This window comes from Coregonus clupeaformis, chromosome 14 (genome assembly GCF_020615455.1).
Source record: "Coregonus clupeaformis isolate EN_2021a chromosome 14, ASM2061545v1, whole genome shotgun sequence".
NCBI lineage: Eukaryota > Metazoa > Chordata > Actinopteri > Salmoniformes > Salmonidae > Coregonus > Coregonus clupeaformis.
This window is the reverse complement of record NC_059205.1, coordinates 33,616,834-33,633,472: the sequence shown is the minus strand read 5'-3', so window position 1 is coordinate 33,633,472 and position 16,639 is coordinate 33,616,834. Positions and strand designations below refer to the sequence as shown.

At 46.9% G+C, this 16,639-nt stretch overlaps 1 protein-coding gene across 1 annotated transcript; it reads right to left on the bottom strand.

The window, feature by feature from the left end:
* Positions 1-6,517: 6,517 nt before the first annotated feature.
* Positions 6,518-15,649, bottom strand: LOC121581522 (aquaporin-4-like). Its single transcript, XM_041897020.2, has 5 exons — positions 15,238-15,649; positions 14,791-14,955; positions 14,352-14,432; positions 12,701-12,778; positions 6,518-7,277 (listed from the first exon to the last, which is right to left on the bottom strand). The coding sequence occupies exons 1-5, from the start codon at positions 15,619-15,621 to the stop codon at positions 7,080-7,082; spliced, it is 906 nt and encodes a 301-aa protein (XP_041752954.1). The 5' UTR covers positions 15,622-15,649; the 3' UTR covers positions 6,518-7,079.
* Between the last annotated feature and the right edge of the window lie 990 nt (positions 15,650-16,639).

Below are 16,639 nucleotides of genomic sequence, written 5' to 3'. Positions count from 1 at the left end.
CTCCTATCTTCACTAATACTCTGATCTTATCACAGCTACATACATACATACATCCAGTTCTTTACATACATACATCCAGTTCTTCCCATCCCAAACCCAGCCATACAGCCAGCCCACCCACAGTGGACAGAAGAGGTAATGACAATGCAATAAGAGGAAGAGAGGAGATACAAGAGGAGGAGGGGGGATTGGTTGGGTAATGCTGGGAGGCTCCAATAAAATGTAATCCTATTACATGGTTCCCACTAGAGGGCAACAATAATAAAGGTTTTCCTAATAACATGGCAGTTCAGGCCAGACCCAAATGGAAAACAGGTCCTCCGGTGAAGTCCCATAGTCCTACATATATCCTCTCATTCGCTACATGGCTGATGAGCCAAGTTACGCCTCCGAGATATGGCCGTCGTGATGGCAATGGAAGAGTTAAGCCAAACAAATGTGTTTCATCAAAGTAGAGTTTGGGTTGTTCTGCATAGAAGGAAGGCGGATGAAGGAGGGAGGGAGTGAGGGAATGTGGGGTTGGGAACTGAGATAAACCGAGCCCTGAGGAAACCAATCAGATTCTCCACCCTCTTCCTGTCGCTAAGCCACTGGGGTCTCAGGTGTGCACTACACGGGCTAATAGCGCTTAAACTTGATTGTTTGTCTTATGGCATAGTCTGGGTTTTGTAAATTAGCATTTAGAAAAAAATGTAAGTCCAATCAATGACAAACAAAATTGCAATGAGCAACAACAACAGGCATAGCAGTCCAATGATGAAGATAGCAACTCTCATTATGATCATTCTGTAACTTGCTGTATGAGCTACAGGATAAACATGAGGTGTACTCTCTATCCTAGACATGTGAGGTGTACTCTGTGTCCTAGAAACCTGTATCCTAGAATGGCTGACACTGGTAGAACTTGGTCAATTCTGGGGCCAATGTTAACTGAAAATGGCAAACTGTGTTCATCAAATAACGCCAAAATGAGGTTTGTGCAAAATGCCAAATGCACTCAGTCTCTCAGCATTCTCATGCAAATACAGCAAAATATCTATCCGAAGCGACAAGGTGAGTGAAGATATCAATCATATTCTCCAGACAGATTGAGTTATTAAGTGAGCCAGTGTACTAACAGTATTATGAAACTCAGAATAACAAACGTTATTTATCTGTGTTGCTGTGTGTGTGTGTGTGTGCATACGTCAGACAGAGACTCAGACAGAGATGGGGAAAGAAAGAGAGATGGAGAGAAAGAGGGAGAGAAGGAGAGAGTGTCGCATTCCTTCCTGTTCCTGTACCACCCTCCAACCCCAGAGCCGCAGACTCAAGGCGGTTTCCAGAATCAAACAATTTCACGCAGCTACTGGAGGAGGAAATGAACTGAGCCCAGAGCAATAATACAATTATACAAATGTTATTACAGACTTGCCTGCTACTGTCCTACTTTAATTCAAATTTGGGAACTCCAGGCAGCGCTGGTGGCAGAGACCTTCCTGAATAAATCAACATTAGCTTACGTCTAAATTATTAAGGAAGTGGGAGACTCTTGTTTATAGTATGAATTATTAAACAAGTGTTTAACGCTGTTTTTCTTCATGAATCCCCAAATATTAATTGCTAATGATCTTTAAGGTGTGTGTTTTATCTTGGTGCCCCCCTAAGTTGTATCAGCTGCTGAGAGGCATTTTGCATCAGAAGCTTTAACTTTTGAAAATTCTACATACAGTAAATGTGAGGAATGTTAGATGAGGAAATGAATTAAAGATAATGCCTGAGATAATGCCTTTCCTTTTGTATAATATGCATGATGTGGTTTATTGGTTCTGTATAGCACAAATAAACCTCTCTTTCAGTCGGGTATACTGTAGGACAAACATGTTTTTGTGCATTTTCACAAATGTGCTTTTGTTCAATGTTTACGTTATATTTCGGACTTTGTTGTTTATTGTATATTAACAATGCCCATCAGCCTTATAATCAAATAAAGTTGATAAAAGCCTTGTCCAGGCCACCCTTGCCACCTCACATAGGCATCAACATAAAATAAATAAAGTAATTTAGCCTAACATATGTTTTTTTAGAAGAACCATCATCTTAAATGAAATATTGCTGGTGGCTCATTAGGCATTTCATCACCTGAGCAGTTGAGTAGAAGTAGCACAAACCCATTATTCAATGTCACTTTATATTTATACTGAACAAAAATATAAACTCAATATGTAAAGTGTTGGTCTCATGTTTCATTTGCTGAAATAAAAGATTCCAGAGATATTCAATATTCACAAAAATTGTATTTCTCTCTATGTATGTACAAATTCATTTACAACCCTGTTAGTGAGCATTTCTCCTTTGCCAAGATAATCCATCCACCTGACAGGTGTGGCATATCAAGAAGCTGATTAAACAGCATGATCATTACACAGATGCACCTTGTGCTGGGGACAATAAAAGGCCACTCTAAAATGTTTAGTTTTGTCACACAACACAATGCCACAGATGTCTCAAGTTTTGAGGGAGCGTGCAATTGGCATGCTGACTGCAGGAATGTCCACCAGAGCTGTTGCCAGATAATTTAATGTTCATTTCTCCACCATAAACCGCCTCCAATGTCGTTTTAGAGAATTTGGCAGTACATCCAACCGGCCTCACAACCGCAGACCACATGTAACTACGCCAGATCAGGACCTCCACATCCGGCTTCTTCACCTGCGGGATCGTCTGAGACCAGCCACCTGGACAGCTGATGAAACTGTGGGTTTGCACAACTCAAGAATTTCTGCACAAACTGTCAGAAACCGTCTCAGGGAAGCTCATCTGCGTGCTCGTCATCCTCACCAGGGTCTTGACCTGACTGCAGTTTGGCGTCGTAACCGACTTCAGTGGGAAAATGCTCACCTTTGATGGCCACTGACATGCTGGAAAAGTGTGCTCTTCACGGATTAATCCCGGTTTCAACTGTACCGGGCAGATGGCATTGTGTGGGCGAGTGGTTTGCTGATGTCAACTTTGTGAACAGAGTGCCCCATGGTTATGGTATGGGCAAGCATAAGCTACGGACAACGAACATAATTGCATTTTATCGATGGCAATTTGAATGCACAGTGATACTGTGACGAGATCCTGAGGCCCATTGTCATGTCATTCATCCGCAGCCATCACCTCACATTCCACAGGCTACAATCAACAGCCTGATCAACTCTATGTGAAGGAGATGTCACGCTGCATGAGGCAGATGGTGGTCACCAGATACTGACTGGGTTTCTGATCCACGTCCCCTATCTTTTTTTAAAGGTATCTGTGACCAACAGATGCATATCTGTATTCCCAGTCGTGAAATCTATAGGTTAGGGCCTAATGAATTTATTTCAATTGAATGGTTTCCTTATATGAACTGTAACTCAGTAAAAATCGTTGAAATTGTTGAATGCTGCGTTTTATATTTTTGTATAGTGTAGTTGGTCCAGAGCAACTGTTGGTAACTGGAGCAAGCTTGGTGTTACGGTCTGGAACATCAAATGCAGCAGAGGAAGGAGAAGGAATACTCAAGATAGTTCTAACTATTCACTTATGTGGAAAGGTGATTGAATACAAAACCTTGCAGTGGAATCTATTCATATCAGTTAAGGTTGAACACAAATAAATCTCATTAAATTACACAAGCATCAGCATCACAATTTGGGCGGTTATCCACCTGTGCTGTCCCCTCCCCTTCCTTCAGCCTGGTCCTATGATGAGCCAGGTCTGTAAATTAGTACTTGGGGCAGACAGAGCTCTCCCTGTACCCTATTCCATGAGGAAATAGTTAATGGTTGCCCTCAGATTTAAGTGCTAATTTATTTGGGCCATGAAGATGATATTGGGCGCGCTGAGAGAGTGTTGGCCTGTGGCCTTTACTCAGGCCTTGGAGGGATGCCCATAGGTTGGGGAGAAGAGTGGAGGGTTGTAGTACTATGACCTACTGCCCAGCCTGCTTGCAAATCAGCTACAGAGTAAATTACCTTCTGTAATGTCATGAGGCCACTTATGGTAGTTGTATAAATGTTAGGTTGGGAATTTATGTTATCTTCTGCTTTTTTTTGCTGGAACATGACAATTTTCAACAGGAATCGGTTCATAAACAGGCATTGGAATCAAGTTGCCTTGTCTCCCTCACCTCCTCAGGCCTGACAGTTTATTGTAAGGCTCGTGACTGCCCTCCTCTGGTCAACAGTCTAATGGCAGATATTGATGAAACCATACCTTATTTTCCCCACAAAACAATGGTGCCCAGAAGGCCCAGAGTTGGAGAGGGAGGTACGGGGAGAAAAAACAAAATGGTATATGATTTAATCCTTAGTATAATATGGGTTCTATTGCACTGTACATTTGAGAGTTTAATTCCCTAGCTTTACATTTTGTATTAACAGTGGCACAATCAGTCAACCTAAGTCAACCAGTTTTAGTTTTTTTTTTATCACCTAGCAGTATATGCAGTCGGCTTGGCTACTCTCCACATGAAATTGTCCCTGTTATTTCTTCAAAGGACATAAAGTGAGATTGTGACAGATCACATCTATTCTATATAACAAAGTGCCCCAGCGTTTCCAGTGGTGTTCCACTGATGGAATGAGATTATATGAACCTATAGTCTCAGAAAGAACACACATCATCCCCATCCATCTGGCTATGAGGAGACACTTTCTAGAGGGAGATGAGGCTATCCATCATGGCGGAGACTGTAAACTGCTACTGCCCTCTACAGTGAGATGATACAACTCTTCAGGAGCAATTCTCTGCTCAGGTTCTGGCCTTAAACTCAAACTTTTATTAAAAGCTGTATTATGAGAAGTGCGTTATGTCAGAGACAGAAAAACACTTTTGTATCTATTTGGTATATGATAGAGTTATGGTTTGTGTTTTGTGAGGTACCAACAGAAGCCAAACAAAGGCATGCATGTACACCATAATCACAAAATTGTTTACACTAAAGACTTGGAAATAACAATTTATTTCATGAAATTCTAAATCAACACAGAAACTGCATAAAGGTACAGTTTTCAAGTATGAAAGAAAGCCTAACATTCAAATCTATGCAATACTCAAATCCAGAGTGGTGGGTATGGAGGCAAGCTTTTCCCTCATGGGTCCTTGGTTCTCAAGACCAAGCAATATACAGCAGGCAGATCATTTCATAAATAAGTTAGTACAATAATAATTTTAGTATGAAAATACAGTCAATGATACACTATATATAAAAAAGTATGTGGACACCCCTTCTAATTAGTGGATTCGGCTATTTCAGCCACACCCGTTGCTGACAGGTGTATAAAATTGAGCACACAGCCATGCAATCTCCATAGACAAATATAGGCAGTAGAATGGCCTTACTGAAGAGCTCAGTGACTTTCAATGTGGCACCGTCACGAAGTGGTAGGCCACACAAGCTCACAGAACGGGACAGCAGAGTGCTGAAGCGCGTAAATATCGTCTGTCCTCGGTTGCAACACTCGATACTGAGTTCCAAACTGCCTCTGGAAGCAATGTCAGCACAAGAACTGTTCGTCGGGAGCTTCGTGAAATGGATTTCCATGGCCGAGCAGCCGCACACAAGCCTAAGATCACCATGCACAATGCCAAGCGTCGGCTGGAGTGGTGTAAAGTTTGCCGCCATTGGACTCTGGAGCAGTGGAAACGCGTTCTCTGAAGTGATGAATGATGCTTCACCATCTGGCCGACTGCGAGCCAGGCCAAATCGCCCAACATCAGTGCCCAACCTCACTAATGCTCTTGTGGCTGAATGGAAGTCCCCGCAGCAACGCTCCAACATCTAGTGGAAAGTCTTCCCAGAAGAGTGGATGCTGTTATAGCAGCAAAGGGGGGACCAATTCCATATTAATGCCCATGATTTTGGAATGAGATGTTCGACAAGCAGGTGTCCACATACCTTTGGTCATGTATTGTATATTAATGTGATCATTCCAAATGTATCAAGAGATTATTATCTTTTCTGATTATAGCTATGAAAATCTAGCCTGACGACTCACACAAAATTCTTCCACTGCTCTGTCGTTTGCTACATACTTTAGTCTGAGACTGCTGAACTGCTGCTTTACCCACGTGTGTTCTGGCTCTGGCCCAACCCATCGGTTTCTGGACCAATTAGAGAAGAAACTAATGTCCGTGGGTGTGGTGTAGCATTTGGTCAGAGCAAGGAGTCTAGGTAGCCAGGCAAATCTATAACTGCTATCTGATGGTTTGTCTATGATCTGTTGCTATGCACTTAAAATAAAAATATGTTATAGGTAAAGCTTAATTGTTTTCTTCCCTGACCAATGTGCACTGAGAATGCAGAATAAATACGAACAATATAGGAGTGGGCTGAAGATTTTAAATGTCCAATAGAACTTTTCCTTCATAGCATTGGTTTTCTAATGTGCTTAACAACCGTATGTCCCCCGTGTAGCTCAGTTGGTATAGCATGGCGCTTGCAACGCCAGGGTTGTGGGTTCGATTCCCACGGGGGCCAGTACGAAAATGTATGCACTCACTAACTCTAAGTCGCTCTGGATAAGAGCATCTGCTACATGACTAAAATGTAAATAATATATCTTATACAATTTGTGACACTAATCCAAAAAGAATAAGCCTGAAGTTTTCTCTCCAGTTTCCAATTTCAGTGTGATGACCCATTGTAAATGGTTGACCTGGACATTTTTCCCTGACAGAAATCCCTGAAGTATAGTGTATTGTTATCACCCTGCAGTGTAGTAGAGTGCCACAAGCAAACACATCTGGTCCAGAAGATGATGGGACAAGATTGCAGAGATCAATAGATGTCATATGATATGGGTAATTGGTGGGAGCAGTGTGCAAAGTTATATTATCCAGTTAGTTCACAAATGTTGAGGGAGGCTCACCTCCATATACAATAATACACCTGCATTGAGAGGACATGCAGCAATCATATTCTGCCTGAGAAGTGAGTCTGTGTGGGTTAAGGCATGGGGGGGCTTGGAGTAAGGGGCTGCAGTGGTGGAGTACCTAGACTGAAAGTGTCTCTCTCTGGATCTCACCCTGCTCTACAGGTTGGTCTCCCTCTCCAGTGCCTGTGGTAGTCATACGGATGACAGCACCTCGCCCGTCGAGTCCCGGAAAGGATCCTTATTTTCCCCCTTCTCCAGGTCGATGTGGTGGATGGAGCCTGGCTTGGTGATCAGGTCATCTGGTTCCCCCTGGTACACGCTGCCCTCCACCTCCCTGTACTTGGTCGACGCCGGATCCTTCTGGAAGAAGTCCCGGAGCATCTTCTTCAGCTCAGGGTCCGGGTGTAACGATCCCGGCAGTCTGAGTCGGGTCCTGTCTGGTGACTAGTTTTTCTGTTCGTGATCTCCAGTTTCCCGAGGGTTCGGGAACGCTCCGGGGAGCTCTCTTGATTTCCGCACCTGCATCCCATCAGCAATCTGCACACCTGGTCCTGATCATCACCCTTCTTAGGCTCTGGCCTAACATCCATTCCCTGCCGGATCGTTAGCCATGAACAGTAGGTTTACCAGAGTATCAGTCTTAGAGCCTAGCGTTAGTTTTGTTGTTTTTGCACCTTGTTGGTTTGTTGCTTACTTACCCCCGTTTTGTTCCATCTGCAGTCACCCGTCCGGAACCTTCATCCAACCTCTGCCTGGTGGTCGGCGGCTGCCGACCAGGATGGGATCAACCACTGCACCCCCAACAACTAATCAACGCCGCCCGCTCTGTTCCCTGGATTATTCAGCATCACTCTTGAATTTGTAATAAACACTCACCTTCGTTTCAACTTACCTTGTCCTGGTCTGCTTCTGGGTTCTGGCTTAGCAACTCGTGACAGAACGATCCGGCCAGTAATGAACCCAGCGGACCTGGACTCTGTTCGCCATGCCATTACCCATCAGGAGAAGATGTTGGGCCATCATAGCACGGTACTACAGGAGATCGCGTTGTCAGTTCGGAACCTTTCTACCGGTCTGACGGAGGTCCAGAACCAACGCAAGTTTCCGGTGGAGGATCCACTACCGGTTTCACCCATCTCGCCTGCCGCTTCTGGAGCTGTGTCCTTCCGTGAGCCCAAGGTTCCGACGCCGGATAAATATGAGGGGGAGCTGGGAAGATGCCGTTCCTTCCTTATGCAGTGTGGATTAGTGTTCGATCTACAGCCCTACTCTTATGCCACAGACAAGGCTAGGATAGCCTTTGTGATTGCGTTGCTGCGTGGTCGAGCGCTGGAGTGGGCTTCAGCCGTTTGGGAACGACAAGACCCCTGCATGGCTTCATACCAGGGGTTCACGGCCGAGATGAGGAAGCTCTTCGACCATTCCGTCCGAGGGGAGGGACGCAGCTAGGCGCCTGTTTTCGCTTCACCAAGGAACTCGCAGCGTGGCCGACTTCGTGATCGAGTTCAAGACGTTGGCTGTGGAGAGTGGGTGGAACGAGGAGTCTCTGCAAGCGGCCTTTTACCAGGGTCTGTCGGAGCAGCTCAAGGATGAGTTGATCTCCTATCCGGAGCCTAGTGACCTGGACAGCTTGGTAGCCTTGTCTATTCGGGTGGATAATCGAGTCCGAGAGCGAAGGAGGGAGAAGCAATGGGGTCCGTCCAATCGATCAGCTTCTCAGTTCCCAGTCGGGTCGGGTGGTGGACCAGAACACGTCGATCATTCTCCACCACAAAGGATTAGTGGAGAGGTCCTCTCTCCCGATTCTGAACCCATGCAAGTGGGGGCGGCACGGGTTAACCAAGGAGGAGCGTCAACATAGACGTAAGACCAACTGCTGCCTCTACTGTGGTAGCTCGGGACATTACATCTCCACTTGTTCCCGGCGGTCGTCAAACTGCCCGGCTCGCTAAAGTTGGGAGGACTTTTAGCGAGCCAGTTTCAACCTCTCAGTACCTCTGTCAGACCCCGCTTCCGGCTACCCTTGTGAACAGGAATCAGAGCTTAGCGATTAACGCTTTTATCGATTCAGGTGCCGATGGAAGCTTTCTTGATGCCGAGTTGGTGGAACAGCTGGGGCTTTCCAAGGAGCAATTGCCGGAAGCCATTGAAGCGACCACTCTGAACGGCAGTAGTCTGGCACGTATCACGATGAGGACTGAACCGGTTAAGATGCGGTTGTCGGGGGAATCATTCTGAGATGATTTCATTCTTCATTCTGCCGTCTTCCCATGTTCCTCTGGTCCTTGGATACCCCTGGCTGAAGGAACACAATCCCACGTTCGATTGGGTGGACGGGCAAGGTAACGAGTTGGAGCCTTGATTGTCATGCTAACTGTCTCAAGACTGCCTGCCCCCATTCGGTTCCCAGTCAGGTGATTGAGGCTAAACCCCCAGATTTGTCCCTGGTTCCCGAGACATATCACGATTTGGGGAAGTTTTCAGTAAGCAGAAGGCTCTGTCACTCCCTCCCCACCGACCATATGATTGTGCCATCAACCTGTTCCCTGGAGCTGTCTACCCCAAGGGAAGGTTATACAGTATCTCCCGACCTGAACGTGAGGCTTTGGAGACCTACATCAAGGAGTCCCTAGCTGCTGGTCTCGTTCGTCCCTCGTCATCACCCCTGGGGGCAGGATTCTTCTTTGTGGGTAAGAAGGATGGCTCTCTTCGACCGTGTATTGATTATCGGGGTTGAATGACATCACGGTCAAGAACAAGTATCCCCTGCCCTTGATGAGTTCTGCCTTCGACTCCTTACAGGGTGCTACGGTGTTCACCAAGCTAGACCCTACGCAATGCGTATCACATGGTCCGGATCAGAGAGGGGGACGAGTGGTTGACGGGTTTCAATACACCGATGGGTCACTTGAGTATCAGGTGATGCCGTTTGGACTGACCAATGCTCCAGCGGTATTCCAGAGTATGGTGAACGACGTCCTGAGAGATATGATCGGTCTCTTTGTGTTTGTTTACCTGGATGACATTCTGATCTTCTCGAAGGAACCTTCCGACCACGTCCAGCATGTCCGGCAGGTTCTGCAGCGATTGTTGGAGAATCGCCTGTTCGTGAAGGCCGAGGAAGTGCGAGTTTCACGCCCACACGACATCCTTTCTCGGGTACATCATCTCCAGGGGAGAGATTAGGATGGACCAGGAGAAGGTTAGAGCGGTTCTGGAATGGGCCCAGCCCGGTACGAGATTGCAGCTCCAGAGATTTTTGGGGTTTGCGAATTTCTACCGCAGATTCATCCGGGATTACAGCCGTGTGGCCGCTCCGTTAACTGCCTTGACTTCCAGTATCAGGACCTTCAAGTGGAATCCGGAGGCGGATCGAGCGTTTCTGGATTTGAAGAGGCGATTCACCAACGCACCGATTCTCTCTCAACCGGACACGGCCCGTCAGTTCGTCGTTGAAGTGGACGCGTCTGATGTGGGAGTTGGCGCCATCCTGTCGCAGCGATGCTCCACGGACAGTAAACTCCATCCCTGCGCCTACTACTCTCGTCGCCTTTCGCCTGCGGAGAGGAATTACGATGTGGGTAACCGGGGAGCTTCGCGGTGAAACTTGCCTTGGAGGAGTGGCGCCACTGGTTGGAGGGGCGGAGCAACCGTTTATTGTCTGGACTGACCACAAGAATCTTGCTTACGTGCAATCGGCTAAACGTCTCAACTCCCGTCCAGGCCAGGTGGGCGTTGTTTTTCGGACGATTCAAGTTTTCCCTGACGTTCGACCTGGATCTAAGAACGGCAAGGCGGACGCCTTGTCCCGGATGTTCTCCAAGACGGAGGAGAGTGGGTCCAAGACCGAGACAATTCTCCCCCGGAACTGCGTCGTGGGAGCAGTTATGTGGAAGATTGAGGAGGAGGTGCTGGCGGCCCTTCGGACTCAGCCCGGTCCCGGTAACGGTCCACCCGGTCGGTTGTTTGTGCCTGAGTCGGTTCGTCCTGCTGTCCTCAAATGGTCCCACGCCAGCAAGATGGCTTGTCACCCTGGCGTGGCTCGGACAATGGCGTTTCTTCGCAGACGTTTTTGGTGGCCTGCCATGGCCGAGGATACTCGGGGTTTTGTTGCTGCCTGTCCAGTGTATGCGCAGAATAAGAGTACCAATCGGCCCAGCTCTGGACTACTTCACCCCCTTCCTATTCCCCGGCGACCATGGTCGCATCTGGCCCTGGACTTCGTCACTGGGTTGCCCGCTTCTGAGGGGAACACGGTCGTTCTGACTATCGTGGACAGATTCAGCAAGTTCGCCCACTTTGTGCCAATTGCCAAGCTTCCCTCTGCCTCGGAGACGTCCGAGATCCTGGTTAGGGAGGTTTTCAGGGTCCACGGTTTGCCCAGTGATATCGTTTCCGACCGTGGCCCTCAGTTTACCTCTGCTGTCTGGAAGTCCTTCTGTTTGGCCATTGGAGCTACAGTCAGTCTCACATCGGGTTTTCACCCCCAATCCAATGGTCAGGCGGAGAGAGCCAACCAGAAGATGGAATCCACGCTACGCTGCCTGGTCTCTTCCAACCCCACCTCCTGGGTCTCTCAGTTGCCTTGGGTTGAGTATGCCCACAATATCTCTCCCTACATCTGCCACTGGGATGTCTCCCTTCCAGTGCCTGTATGGCTACCAACCTCCCCTGTTCCCTTCTCAGGAGAAGGAGCTCTCAGTGCCTTCTGTTCAGGCCCATATTCGTCGTTGCCACCGGACCTGGCATCGGGCCAGAAAGGCACTCCTTAGAGTTTCGGACCGGTATCAGCTCCAGGCGAATCGTCGCCGGATCCCCGCTCCCACCTATTCCATCGGAGATAGGGTCTGGTTGGCCACACGGGATCTTCCGTTACGGACTGAGTCTAGGAAGTTGTTACCGAGGTTCATTGGTCCGTTTGTGGTGGAGAAGGTGATCAATCCGGTGGCAGTTCGACTCAAACTCCCGAGGACGCTCAGAGTCCATCCCACCTTTCATGTCTCCTGCCTCAAGCCTGTTTTCCTCAGTCCTCTGTTGCCTCCTCCGCCTCCTCCTCCTCCTCCTCGGATGATCGGAGGTGGTCCTGCCTACACGGTGCGTCGCATCATGGATTCCAGACGGCGGGGCCGGGGTTTCCAGTATCTCGTGGACTGGGAGGGGTATGGTCCTGAAGAGAGGAGTTGGATTCCGCGGCGACAGGTCCTAGATGCTGACCTCATCAGTGACTTCTACCGCCTCCATCCTGGCGCTCCGGGAGTCCGCCCGGTGGCGTTCGTCGGAGGGGGTACTGTAACGATCCCGGCAGTCTGAGTCGGGTCCTGTCTGGTGACTAGTTTTTCTGTTCGTGATCTCCAGTTTCCCGAGGGTTCGGGAACGCTCGGGAGCTCTCTTGATTTCCGCACCTGCATCCCATCAGCAATCTGCACACCTGGTCCTGATCATCACCCTTCTTAGGCTCTGGCCTAACATCCATTCCCTGCCGGATCGTTAGCCATGAACAGTAGGTTTACCAGAGTATCAGTCTTAGAGCCTAGCGTTAGTTTTGTTGTTTTTGCACCTTGTTGGTTTGTTGCTTACTTACCCCCGTTTTGTTCCATCTGCAGTCACCCGTCCGGAACCTTCATCCAACCTCTGCCTGGTGGTCGGCGGCTGCCGACCCAGGATGGGATCAACCACTGCACCCCCAACAACTAATCAACGCCGCCCGCTCTGTTCCCTGGATTATTCAGCATCACTCTTGAATTTGTAATAAACACTCACCTTCGTTTCAACTTACCTTGTCCTGGTCTGCTTCTGGGTTCTGGCTTAGCAACTCGTGACACCGGGCAGAACAGGTATTCATAGAGGGCAGCCGCTATGATGCCACCCAGGATTGGACCAACCCAGTACACCTGCAAGACAGGTAAAGTAAAACCCAGTTCAGACAAATATGAACCTAATACCACAGCAGAGGATACCCTATTCTGACAGAGCTGCCATGCATTATTAGACTAGATGTCATGTCTTGTCATGTCTGTAAAGGGGCACCAGTCATTGTTTATGGGCATCCTCAGTGGTTCTGCCAAGTCAAACATTTGTTACCAAGAGAGAGCGAACACCCGCCAGATAATGACACCACTCTCAGTGAGAAAACCTATCCTAATTACATCCAAGACCCAGACCCCCCCATATACACACACACACACACCATGCAGTTCCACTGTGCCATACTGAGTCAGTAAAAACTATGAACAGCTCCGTGAGAATGATTGGCCTGGATACTGAATTAAGGAAGCACATGCTGTGTACAGTCCATAACACCTGTCTATAACTGGTCTGTGCTGTTCCTTTTATTATGCAATAGCAAGCTACAATGCATGCATCTACCTAGTAGCGAGGGTTATATAACCTATTAAATACGCATGCTTCAGGTGAGTATTTCCTTTCCGTTTTAATCTTTGTAGCACTCCCGTCCTCTGTGGGGGGTAAAGACGTCATTGAACGACACTAGATGGGATCCTTCAGCTGCAATGGCATGGTGATATGCAATAATTGCACTGTGACCTTATTAGGTTTCAATATGTCCATAGCCCTGTAGCTGTAGCCACCCACTATTAATGATATCAACAATGTTAGCTACTGAATAACAGTGACAACCTGAACACTTATCACAAAATCACATCTAAACACATATCTGACCCGATATTTTAAGCAATGAGTTTACTATTCATTATTCAACTGTATAATGAATGATATACACTGAGTGTATAAAACATTAGGAACACCTTCCTAATATTGAGTTGCACCCCCTTTTGCCCTCAGAACAGCCTCAATTCATCAAGGCTTGGACTACATGGTGTCGAATGCGTTCCACAGGGATGCTGGCCCATGTTGACTCCAATGCTTCCCACAGTTGTGTCAAGTTGGTTGAATGTCCTTTGGCTGGTAGACCATTCTTGATACACACGGGAAACTGTTGAGCATGAGAAACCCAGCAGTGTTGCAGTGCTTGACACACTCAAACCGGTGCATCTGGCACCTAACACCATACCCCGTTCAAAGGCACTTCAATTTATTGTCTTGCCCATTCACCCTCTGAATGGCACACATACACAATCCATGTCTCAAGGCTTAAAAATCCTTCTTTAACCTGTCTCCTCCCCTTCATCTACACTGATTTGAAGTGGATTTAACAGGTGACATCAATAAGGGATCATAGCTTTCAGCTGGATTCACCTGGTCAGTCTGTCATAGAAAGAGTGTTTAGTACACTCAGTGTATGATCAATAATGCTTCACAACATGGCAGGTCTGAATTCATTGAGATATGGTTTCAACACATCAAACAGATGTGTCCCTTATATTGGCAAATAGCCACCAATGGCTTAGATATGGACAACATGGCTTAGATATTCACCCTTCACCGACAACTGTGTAGGAGTATAGCCCTTTGAGGGTGAGAAGGCGGCAGCAGTTTCTATCTTACCCAGTGGTTTTCAAAGTTCATGGTGGCGACTGCAGGCCCAAAGGAGCGAGCGGGGTTCATACTGGCTCCTGTGTATGGGATCTAGAACACAAAGCATGGCATAGAGATGTTAACATGAGGGGACTGTAGAGAGTTGGTTGCCATGGAGGAGGAACAGCGGTACCCAATGAGGACGTGAGCTCTGAACTAACTGTGATGTACTGGGAACTAATGTACTATATTGTACTATTCTACCATTATGATGATTAAAGAACAAACTACATCATCAATCTACATCAATGCACTGTATACATTTTCTTCCATAGGATATATTGAATTAAATATACTGTCTGACTGTTGAGGCCTTCAGGTTCACTATAATCCTAGTGCTCTAACCACTACAATATGTGGCCTGTCCTCTAGTTTACCTAACTCAAGTTAGAGATAGAACCCCACTCACTGCGAACAGATGGCCGATGGCTACAGCGAGTCCAATGGCGAGCCCAGCCGAGCTGTTAAGGTCAGAGCGTTTGGGGTCGCAGGTGGCGAACACGGTGAATACCAGCTCGAAGGTGATCAGGAGCTCCACCAACAGGCCTTGGCCCACGTTGAGCTTTGGGTTCACCTGGGAAACAAGAGTAAGAGTTAGCAACAGTCAGTATGTCTTCCTCTGTGAATCAACAATACTTTTCATGACATCAATCCATACCAGACCTGGGTTCAAATCGTTTCTTTTTATAAACGACTTTAGCTGTGCTTGATTGAGCTTGCCTGATGGAATAGTCCCAAAATAGCAAAAATAGATTTTCAAATACTATCTTATCCATAGTGTCAACTCTGACTGTTGCTATACTTGTGTGGCTATAAACTAGATTCTCTGATTTTAAGGCTCAACTATATGTCTTACCATAGTCACTCCAAGGCCCCCTCTGACAGACACTGGTGTCACGAGGTAGAGGAGCCCTGCCCCAGTGATCGCCCCCAGGCACTGGGCAGCCAGGTAGAAGACACCCTTGGCCAGGCTCAGTTTCCTGGTCACCACCATGGCCGCTGTGACCGCTGGGTTGATGTGACTGCCACTGATGTGTCCAAAGCACTGCACCATGGTGGCGATGGCCAGGCCGAAGCACAGCGAGATGAGGACCAGGTCTGCGGGGGGAGGGTTGTCCGACTCGGCTGCCCAGTTGATGGTGGAGCCCAGGCTGAGGAGGATGAAGATCAGGGTGGCTAGGTACTCGGCTGACACAGCTCTCCAGAAGTCTTTGGTCCAGATTCCTTTGAACGCCACCATGATGGGATGCTGGTTACACAAAGACAGGCAACTCCTGGCAAAATAATAATAAATTAATTAAATGATTATCCCAGTTAGTTATTCTCCATCCGTCTGTGTGACTGGAAATTCACTGAACCCTTCCAGGGAAGGGAACTTGCTGCTGGGCACAACATTTTAAAACTCTAGGGAATTGAGTCAGTGACTTTTCATCACACATTGTGCCAGGCAGCACAGCACACACTATGCTAAGGACATACAGTTGAGGGATGCAATATGCCATTTTGCAATCAATGTGTACACTTTAACAATGGACTAGGTTCAATGAGAGAGAGAGAGGAGAGAGAGAGTTCTCAAGTAAAACAGGTGACTCTTGGAAGTTGCAATATGTCACATTCTTGACACCTAGACAACCTAAATCCAGTGACCCAATGCTTGACCAGAACTCATATTCAACTTTTATGACTTATTTGGTTTATATTATATTTCAGACAATAAAACATTTGACAACTAAATGTATATCATATTTAAGTCTAACAAGTTACATACAGTATTTCATGAATAACATTAATGTATTAAGGGATAAAAGTGTGGAAAATGTTTTTATGTATGATCTGAAGATATGTATCAACTCACTAAAAATCATATTGTATTCAGTATTTAATTGCATTCAGTGTTATTAAAACAACATGCATTAAGAAGGCAGGTTTGCATTGTATCCTATGGAGGTATTATTTCTCTAATAATTATTGTCCTAATTCCATTTTAAAACTTACCATAAACAAATACAAGATCTCCCACTCTCCTCTATTGCTTGTGCTTTCTCTTCACTCATTCTGCAACAATCTGACTGAATGAGAGAAATGTCTCTGTACTGCACACAATAAAGAACAATCAATCAAATATATGAAGTCCCAAAAGGTCTACTTACAGACAGGCAGCAGTTGGCTGGTAATGACAGAGCGCGAGAGTGGAGGAGAAAGTAGTTGTGGGTCTGTCAGATAAAAATGATCCACGCATTGTGCCTGGATCGCTTCCA

Excerpts from the sequence above, each read along its gene's own strand:
- LOC121581522 (XM_041897020.2), bottom strand. The coding sequence starts at position 15,621 with ATGGTGGCGTTCAAAGGAATCTGGACCAAAGACTTCTGGAGAGCTGTG. Across the intron at positions 14,433-14,790 it reads CCATCGGCCATCTGTTCGCA|ATCCCATACACAGGAGCCAG; the intron begins GTGAGTGGGGTT and ends TTTGTGTTCTAG. Across the intron at positions 12,779-14,351 it reads TGAACTTTGAAAACCACTGG|GTGTACTGGGTTGGTCCAAT; the intron begins GTAAGATAGAAA and ends CCTGTCTTGCAG.